General features: G+C 48.5%; 1 protein-coding gene across 1 annotated transcript; it reads right to left on the bottom strand.

Moving 5' to 3' along the window:
• Positions 1-5,032: 5,032 nt before the first annotated feature.
• On the bottom strand, positions 5,033-6,142 carry LOC133892172 (uncharacterized). The gene has a single exon (XM_062332888.1). The coding sequence runs from the start codon at positions 6,140-6,142 to the stop codon at positions 5,033-5,035; it is 1,110 nt and encodes a 369-aa protein (XP_062188872.1).
• Between the last annotated feature and the right edge of the window lie 11,012 nt (positions 6,143-17,154).

Genomic DNA, 17,154 nt, shown 5'->3' with positions numbered 1-17,154 from the left:
GCTTCCGAGAGGCACAGCCAATAGATCAAAGGGGTATAAACCCCCCTCCCCGTAGGAAGAGGTATTGCCCGTGTAACTCAAACACGTATGGTAAAAGGTAAAGTCATTACCCTACAGTCTTATCTAAGAGACGATTCATATGTCGTTTATGAAGATCATGCTAATATTAAGTAAAAGTCCACTTTGTGTGGCATAGGAAATAGTATGGAATCTCCAACTTTTCATTGTAGGAGTTGCAGCTTTCGACACACTGTCGCCAAGCTCCAGGCAGATTACCTCCGGAGCCGAGCAACAGCTAAGGGCCAAGGGGCTCAAGGACCATCTCCCGTCTAGTCCTCAGCTTCAACTTCGACGTGCCGTCGCCAGGCTCTGGACGGATTAGCTCCAAAGCCGGGCAACGGCTAAGGGCTGAGGGTGTCGAGGACCACCACTCCCATCTAGTCCTCGTCTTCGCGTCCGACGCGACGTCGTAGGCTCTAGACGGATTACCTCCGGAGTCAGAGAACGGCTAAGGGTCGAGGGGGTCAAGGACCACCTCTCCCATCTGTCCTTCGGTTTCACCTTCGACGCGCCGTCTCCAAATTCCAGACGGATTACCTCCAGAGTCGGGCAATGGTTAAGGGCCGAGGGGTTCGAGGACCACCTCTCCTGTTTGGCCTTCGGCTTTGCCTCCAGCTTGCCGTCGCCAGCCTCCGAGCGGATTACCTCCAGAGCCGAGTAGCAGCTAAGGGACGAGGGGGTTGAGGACCATCTCTCCCATCTAGTCCTCAGCTTCGCCTCTGATGCATCGTCGCTAGGCTCCAGATGGATATCCTCTGGAACCAGGCAGTGGCTATGGGCCAAGGGGGTCAAGGACCATCTCTCCCATCTAGCCTTCAGCTTCGCCTCTGATGCGCTATCGCTAGGATCCGAACGGATTACCTCCGAAGCCAAGCAGTGACTAAGGAGCAAGGGGGTTGAGAACCACCTCCCTCATCTAGCCTTCGGCTTTGCGTCCAACACGATGTTGCCATGCTTTAGACGGATTGCCTCTGAAGCCGGGCAGCGGCTAAGAACCCGAAGGGTCGCAGACCACCTCTGGAGCTTGTCCCCAAAGATTCCAAATGGACTTCATTGGGTTAGAAATCTGGAACAAATTTGGAAGAAGGCCTTACCAATGCTGAACCCGAGGAGTATGTGATAACCAGGAATGATGAGGTCGCCACTACTTCGCCCTGCCCTCCTTAGTTACCCTACGTGTCTACCACTACCAGATTCACAAGGCCACCTCTCCTTTGGAAGGAACGAAACTGGCTATGATCTATGCAAAGGCTCGGTACCTCAGTCATCCGAAAAACTAGTCATCATCTACGAAGGGGACGAAGAGCGTGGCTCGAACGCATGAAGGCACACAGACATGCGGTCACTTGCTCGAAGGAACCCCTTACACTTCAGCCCAAAAAGAGATATAATCGCCCCCAAAGGTCCAAATTATATTACTATACAAATCGTGCATCCGGAGGACGCGTACAAAGAAGCAAATGGTACAAAGGCCGCTACGAAGGAGACAGACCCCAAAAGAGCAAACCAGGGGGAGAAAGAGTACAAGGTGGCAAATGGCAACTATGGCCCGCGGTAGGGCCATAGTTGAACGGCAAGATAGGGATGTCCACGAAGCACACCCGAAGGCCACCTTCGCCTCCTACGGATCCCAATAGGGGCCGCGCATGAAGCAGCGTATGCACTTCATCCGCGGCCTGCTGCCACATAAGCTAATGCTATAGCTGGCCCACGAGCTATCAGAATATGAAGAAGAAACCTAAGGAGCTACTGTCGGGGCCTCCTCCTACTTCTTCCCGGCCCCCACCCTCACCGCCGAAGCCTGCTCCTCCTCGTCACTCTCCTTCCGCAGGAGATCCTAGTTAATCTCCTCATCATCGTCAAAAATATTGATTATCTCGACAGGTGTGGTCTCCCGAACCGGGGGTTGGGCAGGAGCGACAGGCAGCTATCCACCCCATAGGGATGGAAGCTAGACGGCCATCTGTGCCCCAGTAGAAGCAGTCGAGATCATCGACATTTCCTAAGAGGATGGGGAGGAAAACGATGCCATATTCAAAGTCAAGGTTGAGTGCTCGCTCATGGGGTAATGGTAAATCTAGCTGGTGACCCCAGCTTTATATCCGGGCCAAGCAACCACGTACGCCCGAAAGGTGAGGCGGAACCAACGCGGCATCGCTCCATGGCCTCCCTCATTAATCTCTAGGGCTCTGTGGCCATATCCTAGTCACTCCATCGACAAATGGCAACATCCCATGGCAACGCCTCATTTTCTTGCACGAACCCATCACGTTAATGACCTAGACTCCTTTCAACACATGCCAAGGGCGTGGGCACAAGACCCTAAACGAACCCGCGCATTATCCAATCAGAACGCGCCAGTGACAAATCCCATCCTACCGTCCTCAAACTGGCAAACGTTGGGATTCCCCAATCCCACAAGTAATCCCCCACTCTGACAAACTCAAAAATGTCTGAAGAATCTAAATCGGCCTCGGTACGGACCCCGACACGCATCACCTCCACCAACGCCCCTCCGGCCTTGGGTCCTGATACCGCATACACCAACTCCAATAGGCTTCGGAGCGTGCCTCCTCTGCTAATATGTCTTTGGTCTTCGACTTTGACTTCAACGCCGGTTGCACCTCTGACCTCAACATAACCCCAGGGTGTGCGGCCACCACCAATGCACCATCAGCCTTGAGATTCGCCATCAACGCCCACAGTTCTCATCGAAAAACTCCTCAGGGACAGGGAATTGCCTTCGAGCATTCTTGTTACAAGCCTAGGCTGGAGTTGGTTTTCCTCTACATCCTCTTACCCCTCCAAACATCGAGGCCAGAGAATGACGGGGTACCGTTGGGGGAAAATAGACCAGCCTGAGGATAATGGTTGATGATCACTATCAAAGGTCCCTCTATAGCCTTCGGTCTCTGGACCCTCAGAGGGAGGCCTGGACCCTGGAGGCTGTGGACCCCTTTGGGCCACCTCTCCAGCACGTACGTGGCCTTCTGAAGACTCGAAGCTACATCCAATCCCTCCAGAGCCTTTGGCTTCTAGACTCAATAAGAGGCCTTATCCCTAGAGGCCGCGGACCCTTTCGGGCCACCCCTAAGGTGCCCATGCAGCCTTCCGAAGCCTAAAAATGCAGCCGGCCTCCAAAGATAATATCTGCGAAGAAAGGACACCCCCCTGTGGCCGACCTGATGTGAGGTGACGGGCGATTAATGCTAGTGCAAGTCATTTGACACCCCTGGTAGAGCGGCGCCTGGTCACAATTGGAAACCGGCTCACCCCTCAGGAGGCAGGCACAACAATAGTTACCACTGCAGATATATATCTTCTATGTATGGTAAAAAGTAGTTATCCAGGATAAGGCACAGTAATTCGGTCATGTTCTAGATATTTGTACATCATGATAACTTGTACACTAAGCTACGTACCACCCTATAAATAAGGAGTCATGGTCATCTGGGAAGGGAGGAGGTCACAAGGAGAACACTCAAGACAACACACAGGACACAAAGATTCCCAAGCGCTAAACCACACTGTGATACTCCCCCCTAGGCCAATCCATTTTTCTACTATCAATATATTTGTGGTGTTCCTTTCTCTCAAACTTTGTCTCCAAGCTTGAGTCTCCTGCTTAGAAGAGATTCTCGCCGTACTTGCTAGGGCAAGACGAACTCTTGCTCCAACATATGTCTTCTTCCTCTCCCTCCTCGGCGTCTTCAACCACTCTTGCTTCTTCAACCACTCTTGATATATGTCTTGCACGACGAGCATAGGTCCTAGGAAGGTTAGGACCTCGAAGCTCATGTGATGCACCAATTGCTTCATCAACTTGGTCCCATGTGAGGTCCGAACCACTAGTACCTTGAGGTTGGGCCGTTGGGTCAACCCATTCATTTTCCCAATCAAAGTCTTCCATAACAAAAGAGTCATAGCTTTTACCCGCTTCCTCACAGCGCTTTTGGAACATACTAGTCATTTTCTGATTGTAGGCAACATAAACCAAATCATTAAATATTTTATGTTCTAGTCGATTTCTCTTCTTAGTATGAATCTACAAGCAACCATAAAAGCAAGAAAAGTTAATAAAAATATATTACTAATTTTGCGAATTGAAATGTGGAACTTGAGTACTTCACTTACAAATTTAAAAGTGTTCCAATTACACTCACAACCAGAAGATGAAGCACAAAGACTAACAATATGCTTTGCAAATCTTTGTAAGTCAATGGATCTACCACCATACGCATGCCACCAATTAACTAAGTTAACAATACACATGCATATATTACGAGTTATGCCGTAAATAACATGCTGAAATTACAATTTTAAATCACTTACGGGGGTTCTTTGACTTCATAGTTTGGAGGGCCATCAATTCTTGAAGATGTCTCCACGTTGATCTTCGTAGAGCATGGATTGTTCTTCAATTTTGTTTTTGAAGGGTCTCATCTTCCACCATTCGTGCAAGCACATCATTAAAACAACCCTTTAGGTGCCCAATATATTCATCATTCTCTTTAAGCTTCTCTTATTTTTAGTACATAAGGCAACCTTTATCCTCTCTTTTGCATGATTCATGAGAGAAGCAACCTCTGGCATGGCAGGCCTCTCATCACCATCAACCACCCTCAACACAATGATAAGTGGTAGAGAAGCTCTAAGGCAATCCTCAGCGGAGTTCCAGAACTCCCTAGAAAGCACAATATCATACACCTTTTTCCGAGCCTTTGTCTTGCTAGTTTGCAACTAGTCCAATCATCCGAGGTAAACAGATATCTCAGTGCATCTCTATACTTGTACAAACTTTGCAAGGTGAGAAATGTGGTAGCAAACCGAGTTGCTGCTGGTGTCACAAGATTCCTACTTCCTGTCTTCTCCCACATTGCACTAAGAAGTCTTCCATGCCTATAGATGAAAGTAGTAACATGGCGAACATGTGAGATAGGCTTTTTGAATTCCTTCAACTTCCCTACATCTTTCAACATAAGATCCAAGCAATGTGCAGCACAAGGTGTCCACTAAAGTGTAGGAAACCTCTCCATGAGAAGCTTGCCCGCTGCCTTATAGTTAGCCCATTGTCAGTGACAACTTGCACAACTTTATCTACTCCAATATGTGTTATTCTCTTCTCTAACAAATCAGCTAGCATCACTTGATCATGAACTTCACCTGATGCATCAACTAACTCCAAGAAGAAAGTCACCACTGGACTATTGACTAGGAAGCTGATCAAATGGTGCCCTCTCCTATCCGTCCATCCATCTGATATCAATGTGCAGCCATATTGCTTCCATGCATCCTCATGTTTATTCCTCAAATCATATGTCTCCTTAGCAACCTTCTCGAGCAATGGCTCCCTAAGCTCATGGTAGGTAGGAGGCTTGTACCCAGAACCATATTGTGTAGTGGCCTCTATAGCAATCTGAAGCTGCCTAGAATTTGCGGCATTGAATGGTATGCCACACTCATAAAAGAACCTGGCCCAGTCCAAGTTGACAGCATCTCTTTCTTCCTTTGTCCTGATGCTAGCTTGGATACTTATTTGAGAAGAACCCTTCAAATGTCTTTCTTCCACTACCTCTTTTGGAGTTCTCCTAAGCATTGAACCAACTGACTTTGTGTTGAGTTCTTTTGGTGCTTTGAACTTAGGGGTAGATTTTTTCCTTTTGGCAGTTGTCCCTGAACTAGGATTAACAATGCTTCTAGTAACATCTTGGGACTCCTCTATCACATAAATCCCATCATCATATTCTCCTTGAAGCCCTCCTTCATCATCAAGCGGAAGTGGTCTATTCTTACTCTTCAAAGCAGCTTGCATCTCTTGAGCGATAGCTGATGTGGTTTTGACACACTTCAGAATATCTCCATAACCACCCACAAGATGCTCCTTGAGCCTTGTAATTCCTCCAATTACAGTTCTATCACACAAGCAACACTGCAAGAGATCTTTATTACCAATGGTCGGCCAAAATGCATATTTCCACCATGAATCAGTTGACCTTGCCGGCTTCTGCCTTGGATCAGTCTTTGGATCATACTTTGATGCAGCGTCCGAAGCCTCCGCATTTCCAGTTCTTTCAGTAGCCATGATTTGAAAAAATGTAGCAACAACTTAGAATATTGCAAAATACTAACAGAAGAAGTGAAGAACTAGTTCTAACTGCTGTTAATCATTGGCAATAGACTACAAGAACTAAGAACTAGTGCTAACTACCAATAATTAAAAGATGTTCCTACTGCCTAATGGCCTAACATAACAGCCATGTATAGAAGATCTGCTAATAGATCACATAGGCCATAGCCAATCCATCACATATGTTTAAGTATAACATATGTGCTAACATATGCCTAACACCATATATGTGTCTCATGGCCTAACATAGTAACATCACAACACAGAGATTTGTGTCTAACATCAATACATCATATGTGCAGTGCTCGTAGATGTGCAGAACGCTAGAACCATAATGTGCTAAGTGCTAACATATGCCTATTGCCTAACACCAGTACATCACATTTGTGCCTACTACCTACTGACCGCCTAACATCACCACGTAGAGAGAACATAGTAGAAAGAGGAGAGAGGTAGAGAGCATACCTTCTCGGGCGACGGTGGCGGCGGCAGACTTCCAGGAGGGGTCGGCTTGGGACACGGGCACAAGGCGACGACGGTGGCGGCGGGGGTAGCGAACGTCCAGTTGGCGGACGTCGAGGTGGCCGGCGGCGCGGCAATCAGATCTGATTGCGACACGTCGAACAGATCTGAGGGTGACGCTGTGATGAGGAGCGGTCTCGGCGGCAGTAGCGGGCCAGGCGCTCTCTCTCTCTCTCGGTCTGTGACCACTCGATCTCTCATCCCCCTTCTAATCCCCTCCGTCGAATGGTATGGCACCCACCTCATGAAACTAGACACCACATGATGCCTTATCGGCACCACAGAGATGCCATGACGATATGGCGGACGCCATAGATGCTAGCGCCGTGGCATCGCTGTGGCGAGATCCAAACCACCACCATGTCACCATATCGTCATTATGGCGACGCCATGACAACCATAGGCACGAGCGACACGCCTTGCGCGCAAGTGCTAATCAGGATTTCTACCGGAAGCCGAAACAAGACTACAATAGGAGGTGCTCACTGCTCAGATCTGCTTCGATTTGGTGCAATAGTCTATCTGTGATCTGTTTCACCATGCAATTTGAAGCATGAACTAATTCCTATTTTGCACTAAGCTGTAGCACTGTGTTCAGATGTCTTCTTTCTAGTTTGTACAATATGGTGCTAAAGACAATTATGAGTGTAAACTTTTTCATTTTGTTAGGGATGATCTCTCACCCCCCTTTGTATGGCAAGTCGAAGTCTACCGGTGGCTAGACACTCATGGGTGTTGCAGGAATGTTTCAGGAAATGTAGGCGAAGACCATGGCGTACCTTCGGTCGAAGCCCGAAGGTTGGCCCATCCATGTGGGCGCAGCCAGGATGGACCTTCGGTCGAAGCCCGGAGGCACGTCTACTGTTCCTGTCATCCGCGTCGGCGAAGGCATCGACAGGCCTTCAATCAGGAGTCGAAGGTGCGATTCCGCTAACCAAAGGGTGCGAAGGTACTAGCGTATCTTTGGCCGAAGGCCGAAGATCAACTCATGGCGCCGGAGGGCATGAGCAAAGCTCGTGGCAAACCTTCGATTGGAATCTTGGGAGGAGCCTTTAGCGCAGCCATGAGATTGGCCGAAGACCTCAAATGGTTGATTATGAGCTATAAATAAGGCCATACTGTACCTAAGATGGAGGAGAATTAAGATTATTTTCCTCTAAACACGTGTCACACCCAGGAGCCTTCGGCTTTCCCTCGGAGCGAAGGCTTTCCTTGTTCAGGACTTCGGTTCCAACAATTGGCGCCGACCATGGGGATCGAACGGACCGAAGCCATGCCACCCAAAAAGAAGACGAAGCCAATTGGTACATCAGAGGCATTGCCGGAGCCTTAGGCTGCAGCCGGAGCTTCAGCTGAAAGATCCCCTTCGGCGCTACCAGGCTCAAGCAACGCTTCAGCCGAAGGAGCTTCCAGTGGGCGCGAACAGCACTACGGTGTTGATGTCACACCACTAGGAGACAACGAAGACAGGCACGGAGCAGCCATCTAGGAAAACTCAGCACCGGTGCAGGTCATAGAAATAAGCGATCTCGCACGCCTTGAGCCTTCGGCAAAAGAAGGAGGAAAGGCGCGAGATGAAGAGTGGGAAGACCTGGATGACTTCACAGAATATGAAGATGAAGATGAAACACAGGAGGAAAGAACAGCCTGGATGGAAGCCGAAGAACTGGAGAGGCAGATTGCGCAGAAAAAGCACATGTTGGATAGCATGGTGGCAAGTCGAAAAGCGGCGGAATATCGCAAGCGGGCGGAGGAAGCCTGGAAAACACTGGAGAAAATGCAAGAAGATGATATGCTACATCACGCAGAGGAAACAGCTCGCCATGTGACACCGTCGGAAGTCACGACATGACTGGTGCAGCACCTTCGGCGACGGTGATCCGCATGCAACCTAGAGTCCCCGTTATCCATTGGCCTGCAAAACCAGCCGTGGCCTTCGGGCATCGAAATGCCTAGAGTAGTAATGTTCGACGGAGAGTCAGATCCAAGATCATTTGTAATGAGTTTTGAAGCGACAGTCGAATCCGCTGGTGGAGACGACGCAACACTGGTGAAGGCCTTTGTATTGGCTATAAAAGGGATAGCAAGGTCGTGGTACTCCTCGTTGCCTCCGGGATCCATCTATTCGTGGGAGCAACTGCGCAATGCCCTGTGCAGCAATTTCCAGGGAAATCGGGCAGACAGGATTACCACGAACGACCTCTTCGCAGTGAAGCAGCTGCCAATAGAGACATTACAGAGCTATATACGTCGCTTTGTACACATCCGCTATCAGGCGAAGGGGCTGAGCGAAGACACAATCATCGATGCCACCATACATGGCATCAGAGGGGGACTCCCGCCAGGAAAGCTTACAAGAAAGAGGCCAGGGAGTGTACAAGAGCTGCTCAACAAGATGGAAGAATATGCAAGATCCGAGCTCGACCACCTTTGGAGGAAAAATGGAATGGTAGCCTCAGAAGCAATAAAAACAAATACGTCAGCCAAAGAGGCAGGCGCTGGCCACTCCAGAGACTAATTGAGGCATGTGACAAAAGCTGAAGCATTTGAATACACAACAAGGCAAAAAGAGGTCAATCAGATAGACTCTGGCCCAGTCGAAGTTGCTCAAGCGATAAGCGAAGGGCAAAGTGGGGCTACTCGAGGAGGCCGAAGTGGTAAAGGCCGAGGCCGAGGAGGTCGAGGTGGATGGGCTCCGCAGGACCCGGCCATGTTCTACTGCAAGTTACATGACGAAGGAGCCGGTCATAGGACCAAGTAGTGCCAATAGGTCATGGCCATAAAAGAAAGCTTAGTGAAGAAATCCTTCAATCAAGCAAGAATCGTACACCACGCCACACAGTTCAAGTGACGCGAAGCATGGGAAAACCACAATCTAGGCACGACATTCTCTAACTAGTGGCAACTGATGCTCACGCCAGCACAACAATATGCCCCCGTAGCCTTAGCTCAGCTGGATCAGATGATTGGACAATTGGCCTTCCAAGGGTAGCTACCTCCGCCTCCACCGAGACCAGCGATCGAAGCACCACCGAAGACCAGCAGGTCGGTGAACACGGTAAATCATGGATACAACGTGGTGTTGGCAATCTCAGGAGGATCTAATCAGGAGACAGAGTCCAAGAGGTAGCCAAAAGAATATGTGCGAAGGGTTAACCACGTTGGCGTAGGGCCAACTTACGTTCACTCAAGGTTGTCCAATGTGCCAATAACATTCTCACAAGATGACATGAGGGTTCTAGATTACCCACACACTGATGCCTTCATGGTTACAGCAAACATTTCGGGAAATGAAGTGCATAGAATCCTGATAGATGGTGGAAGCTTGGCGGATATCATCTTTTTGGATGCCTTCAACAAAATGGGTCTACGGCGAAGCAACCTGGACCAGGCTGGGTCTCCATTGCTAGGCTTCAGAGGAAACGCAATCAACGCTTTGGGAAAGATAACAATCCAAATGTCATTTGTGAAGGGTCAAATTTCTGGACGGAGGACATTACCTTCGATGTGGTCGATATCAACTATCCATATAATGCGATATTCGGGCGGGGAGTCCTGAACACATTCGGAGTAATACCGCACCATGCATATCTGTGTATGATGATGCCAGGTCCCGAAGGCGTCATAACAGTGCTCGGAGATCAGCAAGTGGCCCATAGAATCGAAGTAGTAATCACTCCAGGTTGGTGAAATGTCCATGTGGTGACGGAGCCTTCGACGGATCTCAGGGAATGTGAGGTCCAGCTAAAGGTAAAGAAGGTGGCGAAGGCTACACCGGAAGGGGAGACCAAAATAGTGCCACTACATCCAGATAAGCCAGATAAAAAAATCATCATAGGGGCGGAGGTCCCAGAGGAAGACCAGCGAGAATTGATAATGTTCCTTCACAGCAACGAGGATGTCTTCGCCTAGTCTCCAAAGGACCTGCAAGGAGTCAGTAGGGAAATCATTCAGTACACTTTAAATGTAGACCCCAGCGCGAAGCCAAAGAAGCAAAAGCTTCAGAAAGCTTCGAAAGAAAGGGAAGAAACAGCAAAGGCTGAAGTAAAGAAGCTGCTCGATGCTGGCGTGATACGTGAAGTGCTGAACTCAGAGTGGCTGTTAAACCTAGTGCTAGTTAGGAAAAGTAATGACAAGTGAAGAATGTGCGTAGACTTCACGGACCTAAACAGGGCTTGTCCGAAGGATGATTTCCCATTACCTAGAATTGATCAATTGGTGAACTCTGCTGCCGGTTGTGAAATGTTGAGTTTCCTAGATGCATACTCTGGGTACCACCAAGTTTGGATGGCGAAGGAGGATGAGGAGAAGACAAGTTTCAGAACCTCCTTCGGCATATATTGCTTTGTGAGGATGCCCTTTGGCCTCCGAAATGCTAGCGCTACCTTCACCAAGTTGGTGCAAATAGTGTTAAGTTCACAAATAGGGCGAAGTGCCCTGGCATACGTTGACGACAGAGTGGTCAAGAGTGCCAGAAAGAGCCAACATCTCGAAGACTTATGGGAAGCCTTCGAAAATTTGCGAAGGGCAAGGCTAAAGCTAAACCCAGAAAAATGCGCCTTTGGAGTACAGTCCGGGAGGCTATTAGGGTTCTTGGTGTCGAAGAGGGGCATCAAAGTAGAACCCCAAAAAATCCAGGCAATAATAGACATGAAACCTCTGTAGAGTAGAAAACAAGCACAATGCTTGGCAGGCAGGTTGGCGGCGCAGAATCGGTTCATTGCAAAATCCGCAAAGCGAAGCCTACCTTTCTTCAAGACATTAAAAAGTTGCGACTCATTCAAATGGGGCACGGAGCAGCAAGAAGCCTTTGACGAACTGAAGAACTATCTAACGAAGCTCACAGCCCTATCCAGTCCTGATCCTGAGGCTGATTTCTTGTTGTACATAGCGGCATCCGCTTCGGTAGTAAGCGTCGTACTTGTGCAGGAGAGGCAAGAAAATAACAAGCTACAACAGTTTCTAATATATTACGTGTCAGAAGCTCTTGCGGGCCTGAAGAGATTCTACACCGAAATGGAAAAGGTGGCATATGCACTAGTAATGGCATCGCGCAAGCTTCGCCATTACTTCACAGTTCACAAGATTACAGTGCCAACCTCCCTACCCCTTCGCAACATGTTTGAAAATCGGGAAGCTACAGGAATGATGGCAAAATGGGCTACAGAGGTCACCCCACAGGTGATAGTTTTTGTGGCAAGAACAGCGATGAAGTTCCAGGCATTAGCGGACTTCGTAGCAGAATGGACGCCGCTTGACGAAGCCCCAGTAGAAGAACCGTCAGACCCGGTCTAGATTGCATATTGCGACGGGGCCTAGGAGGCCACAGGAGCAGGTACAGCGGTCGTACTATCTTCTCCTACAGGGGAAAAATTAAGATATGCTGCCAGACTAGAATTTCGATCAACAAACAATGTCGTAGAGTACAAAGCCGTCCTCCTTGGCCTTCGCAAGGCGAAAGTTTTGGGCACCCGAAGGGTGTTGGTTAAGATGAACTCTAAAGTAATAGCAAGCCAGATTGACAAGACATTCCTGGGGTTGTTAGGTACAGGGAAGTAGTCCGAAGCATGGAAAAGCACTTCCTGGGGTTCATGGTCAAGAGTATATCGAGGAATGACAACTTCGAAGCAGATGACATCGCAAAGGCCACTGCACAAAATCTGCCAATACCGCTAGATGTATTCTACCAAAAGTTGAGCATGCCAGCTATAAACGACTCTTCATGGATAACACGTTCAGTTTCTATAATTGAAAGCGAAGATTGGCGCTCTCCAATAATGTCTTACCTTCGTGGCTATCACGAGCCCGAAGATAATGTTGAAGCGAAAGTCATGGCCCAAAGAGATAGAAACTACAAAATTGTGGGAAATGATTTGTACAAGGTCGGAGTTTGTGCACCTTTGCTGCGATGCATATCTTAGGAAGAAGGACAAAGTTTGCTGAGAGAAATACATGGGGGACTGTGTGGCTCGCATGTAGGCACTCGAACCTTAGTCAGAAAGGTATACAGATAGGGATTCTTTTGGCCGAAGGCGCTCAGTGATGCGGATTACATAGTCTGAAATTGTATGTAATGCCAGTACTGGGCGAAGGGGTCAAATAGGCCTTCAATGAAGACACAGCTCATTCCACGAATTTGGCCATTAACACGGTGGGGAATTGACATTGTCGGCCAGCTGTCGGCCGCTCCTGGGAACTTGTGCTATGCTGTCGTTGCAGTCGAATACTTCTCCAAATGGGTGGAGGCAATGCCGCTCGTGAATATAGCATCAAAAAATATCCAAAAATTCTTGTGGCAAAACATCATCTGCCATTTCGGAGTCCCGCGCAAAGTGACCGTGGACAATGGCACCCAATTTGATAGTGTAGGATTCTGGCAAGTCTGCGAAGGCTTGGGAATCAAAGTCCATTTCGCATCCGTATATCACCCACAGTAAAATGGAGTCGTGGAAAGGGCGAATGGCATCGTCTTCATTGGTGTTGCGAGGCGTCTGTAAGGCCTAGCGAAAGGGAAATGGGTCGAAGAGCTGCTAAAGGTCTTATGGTCTGTAAGAACAACAGTAACAAGACCAACCGGTTTCACACTATTTCGCCTGCTCTTCGGCGAAGAGGCGATGACTCCAAAAGAATGTAAGAACAAATCATTTAGGGTCACAAATGAATCAGCGCAAAGCAAAGAATTAACATCAAAAGATGTGCTCGAGAAGTGAGATTGCAGGCTGCCGAAAATTTGAACAAATACTAGGAGGAGACTAGAAGGTGGAGAGACAAGAAAATATCCTTAAAGAACTTCGCCCCTGGGGATCTGGTACTATGAAGACTCAGCAATGCTTCATCAGTGGAAAAACTGCAAAGCAAGTGGGACGGCCCCTTCTTGGTCAAGAGGTCGTTAAGGCCCGGTTCATATCACTTGGCTATTCTGGAGGGTGGGGAGCTCCCGCATACTTGGAATGCAGACAACCTTCGCAAGTTCTACATGTAGTAACGATGAAAGTCTTCACATCTCTGATCGAAGCACCCGTGCCAGGGCAGCATTTATGTAATTTTGTTTTCTTTTCATGTAATAAAAAATGTACAGGATCTGCATTCTTTTCCTCACAGAGGGAACCCTTCGTTAGGGCGTGAGGTTTTTAATGAGGCATGGACCTTTGTAAACATCAACATATATGGAAATACCCCCAAAAAAGAATGCTCTTTGGTTTGAGTATGAATAACTCATCGTCGAAGTGTGGCAGCCCTTTAGAACAAGGCGGCACTCCAATCAACGAGGAGCGCACCAAAAATTCATGGCAAAACTTGAGGTGCGAAGTGTCAAGGAAAAAAAATTATACAAAGCCGAAGTGCCACTCGACCTAAAAGAAGGTGGCGCACTTCTCAGCAAAATGTCAGGGGCTAAGAGTGCTTGCCCCCGCATCGAAGGAAAAACAAACCTTTGGAATAAAAAGCCAAAGTGCCATTCGACCTAAAAGAAGGCGGCGCACTTCTTGGCAAAAAAAGTCAGGGGCTAAGAGTGCCTGCCCCCGAACCGAAGGAAAAACAAACCTTTAAAATAAAAAAGCTGAAGTGTCGCTCGACCTAAAAGAAGGCGGCGCACTTCTCGGCAAAAAGTCGGGGGTTAAGAGTGGCTGCCCCCGCACCAAAGGGAAAACAAACCTTCGGAAGAAAAAGCCGAAGTGTTGCTCGACCTAAAAGAAGGCGGCACACTTCTCGGCAAAAAATCGAGAGCTAAGAGTGCATGCCCCCGCACCGAAGGAAAAACCAACCTTCGGAAGAAAAATCCTGAAGTGCCCCTTGACCTAAATGAAGGCGGTGCACTTCTCGGCAAAAAGTCAGGGGCTAAGAGTTCCTGCCCCCCGCACCGAAGGAGAAACAAACCTTCAGAAGAAAAAAGCTGAAGTGCTGCATGACCTAAAAGAAGGCGGCGCACCTCTCGGCCAAAAGTCGGGGGCTAAGAGTGCATGCCCCCACACCGAAGAAAAACAAAGCTTCAGAAATAAAAACAAAAAGAGATAATAGATAGGAATTACAACACGAGGAATAAGGTTCCATCTGCCGAAGGTACGTACGGCAAAAAGTCAAGGGGGACAGTGTTCTCGGAACAATACTTAACTTGAATCGCTGCCAAAGGTACCTACGACAAAAAGTCGGGGAGGGACGACGTTCTCAGCAGTCCTTAACTTTCACTGCCGCCGAAGCGTCCCCCTGGCTAAAATATCGGGGATGACGACACTCAAGAAAACGCTTCGCAGGTAGTTCTCTCAAAGTTCCTGCAGCCCTAGAGTCGGGTGAACAGCGTTTGCCGAGGAAGGCTTCGCACGTGTCATTGCAAAATGTTCCTAACCTTAGACAGCATCACGAAACGGCTTTATTGAGATCACACTTCAAGCACAGTGCCGCCGAACGAACAACTCAACCGCCCAAAATGAAGTAACTTCAGTTGTAAAAAACACTTTTATTCTGCAAAGTGATCAATATCAGGATCAAAAAATCCTTATACCATCGACTAAAACCAAATTGAAAGGCTATGCCTTGACTAGCATGAAAAGGCATCGTTGGGTCCAATGGGGACCCAACATAAGAAGATGAAGAGGAGGGAGATACATGAGGGGCGCTCCCACTTTCGGTGTGTTACACAAACTGTGAAGAGGGCCCTCGGTGGTAACAAAGCTGAGGCTGGTGAGGCAGGAATCCGTCATTGTCGTCCTCTGGCTTGGGCTTTAGATCGATGAGAGTAGGTGGAGGTTCGACGTCTTCGCGCGCAATCCGACGCGAATTGCACTCAGCTCTACGAGTAACCAAAGCTGAAGGGTTAAAAGATCTCCAAAATTCTTTGGTTTTGTTATTCATCATGTCGTATGCCCTACACTTTGCCCCCCAGTACCGTTCGAATTCAATATCTAGATGGCGGCGGCAGAAGGAGTCCCAGCAGGACCAAGACACACAAAAATTGTCCCGCATCACAGTAATGGGAACAGTGTCTTCGGCTACCTGCGTAGTGTCTGAGGGGAGGACCTGCGCAGGGAGCGCAAATAGTCAAAAAGTTTTGGTGACAAGTAAAAATAGCATATATTACATTGCTAATATATATTATATTGCCTCAGTTTATAACAAAATTTCAAGAGTCAATATGACGCTTCGCGCTATTTCATCACATCTTCCCTGTCTCTTCGGTCGTCGCAGTCGTGGCTTTAGCGGAAGGGTCGTCCCTCGCCTTCACCTGCAACAGAAAGATTTCTTCAATAAGCACAAGACTGAACCAATTAAATAAAAGTGATAATAAGAAACAATGTACTCGCTGGCGGTTGATCTCCGCCTCCAGGAGGGCGAGATTGCGGCTATGTCTACACCAATAATTGGTGGTGAATGATCGAGCGGTGGCCTTCAACACCCTCAACACGGCCAAAAGTAGACGTATTTGTTGGATACCGGAAGGTGTGCTTCTGAAGTGCAACGTGATGGTCGTAGCCAGTCATTTCAATTGATTGTACAAGGCTCTAGGCTGAGACCATTGCGTAGAAGTCACCGTACAATTGAGCCGCAGGGAGAAGGCTTTCGCTGGTTTCAATAATCCACCCTATGAGACCACCCAGCCGAAAATATCAAGTGTTGGAGGCGTGGCCGAAACACCAATCCCTTCAAAAGTGCTACTTATGGCTTCGCAGGCAGCAACGGCCTTCGGCTCTAGCTCTCCAAGTACATTCAGCGCATCTTCGAACAAAGCCTTCGCCTCACTCAGCTCTTCATGCAACTGCTGCGTTTTAGCGGTTTCAGCAGTGCAGAGCGCCTGTAGGTCCGAGACTTGCTCTTTGGATGATTGTAGATTTTGTCACAAGCATTTGACCTCTTCTTCGGCGCTCTGTTTCTCTGAGCAGAGGGAGCTTAGTTCCTTCTCATGTTGTTGCAGGCGCGCCTCAGCTTCCCTCGCTCAACGTGCAAATTCGTGCTTCTGGCCTTTGGCTTTTTCCGCCCGCTTCTGTAACATGTCCCTTTGTGCCTCCGCATTCCTAGCGCGGGCTTTGTAATTTTCCGCTTGCTTGTGCTGAGCCTGCGAGATAAGCATAGCCTAGGACGTCGCAGGGTATGAGAACGAGTAACAAAATGACACAAGGCAATAGATAAACATAATAAAACATAGGAATATACCTTCACAATCGCCACGTCGGAAGCGTCAAGGAGCTCGGTGGCAGGCTTCCCGAAGAGGGATATCTCAAGCTCGGGTAGGACGAAGGTGCTGAAGATTATCTTGGCATCGCTAACCTCCCCAGAGATTGGTTCAAACAATGACATCTTAAATGCCTCAGGCTCGATAGCCTTCGCGTTAATCAACCCACCATGGATCATCAGTCCTTTCCCGCCACGGTGGGGCATGGTGGGCGTAGACTCCTCCGTCTCGGTGGCTCTATGGCCACCAGATGACTTGTCGGAGGACGAGCTCGAGGACGAAG

The sequence above is a fragment of the Phragmites australis genome, chromosome 15 (genome assembly GCF_958298935.1).
Source record: "Phragmites australis chromosome 15, lpPhrAust1.1, whole genome shotgun sequence".
In the NCBI taxonomy this organism is placed as follows: domain Eukaryota; kingdom Viridiplantae; phylum Streptophyta; class Magnoliopsida; order Poales; family Poaceae; genus Phragmites; species Phragmites australis.
Note: the sequence above shows the minus strand (reverse complement) of the source record. Positions and strands in the feature narration are given on the sequence as shown.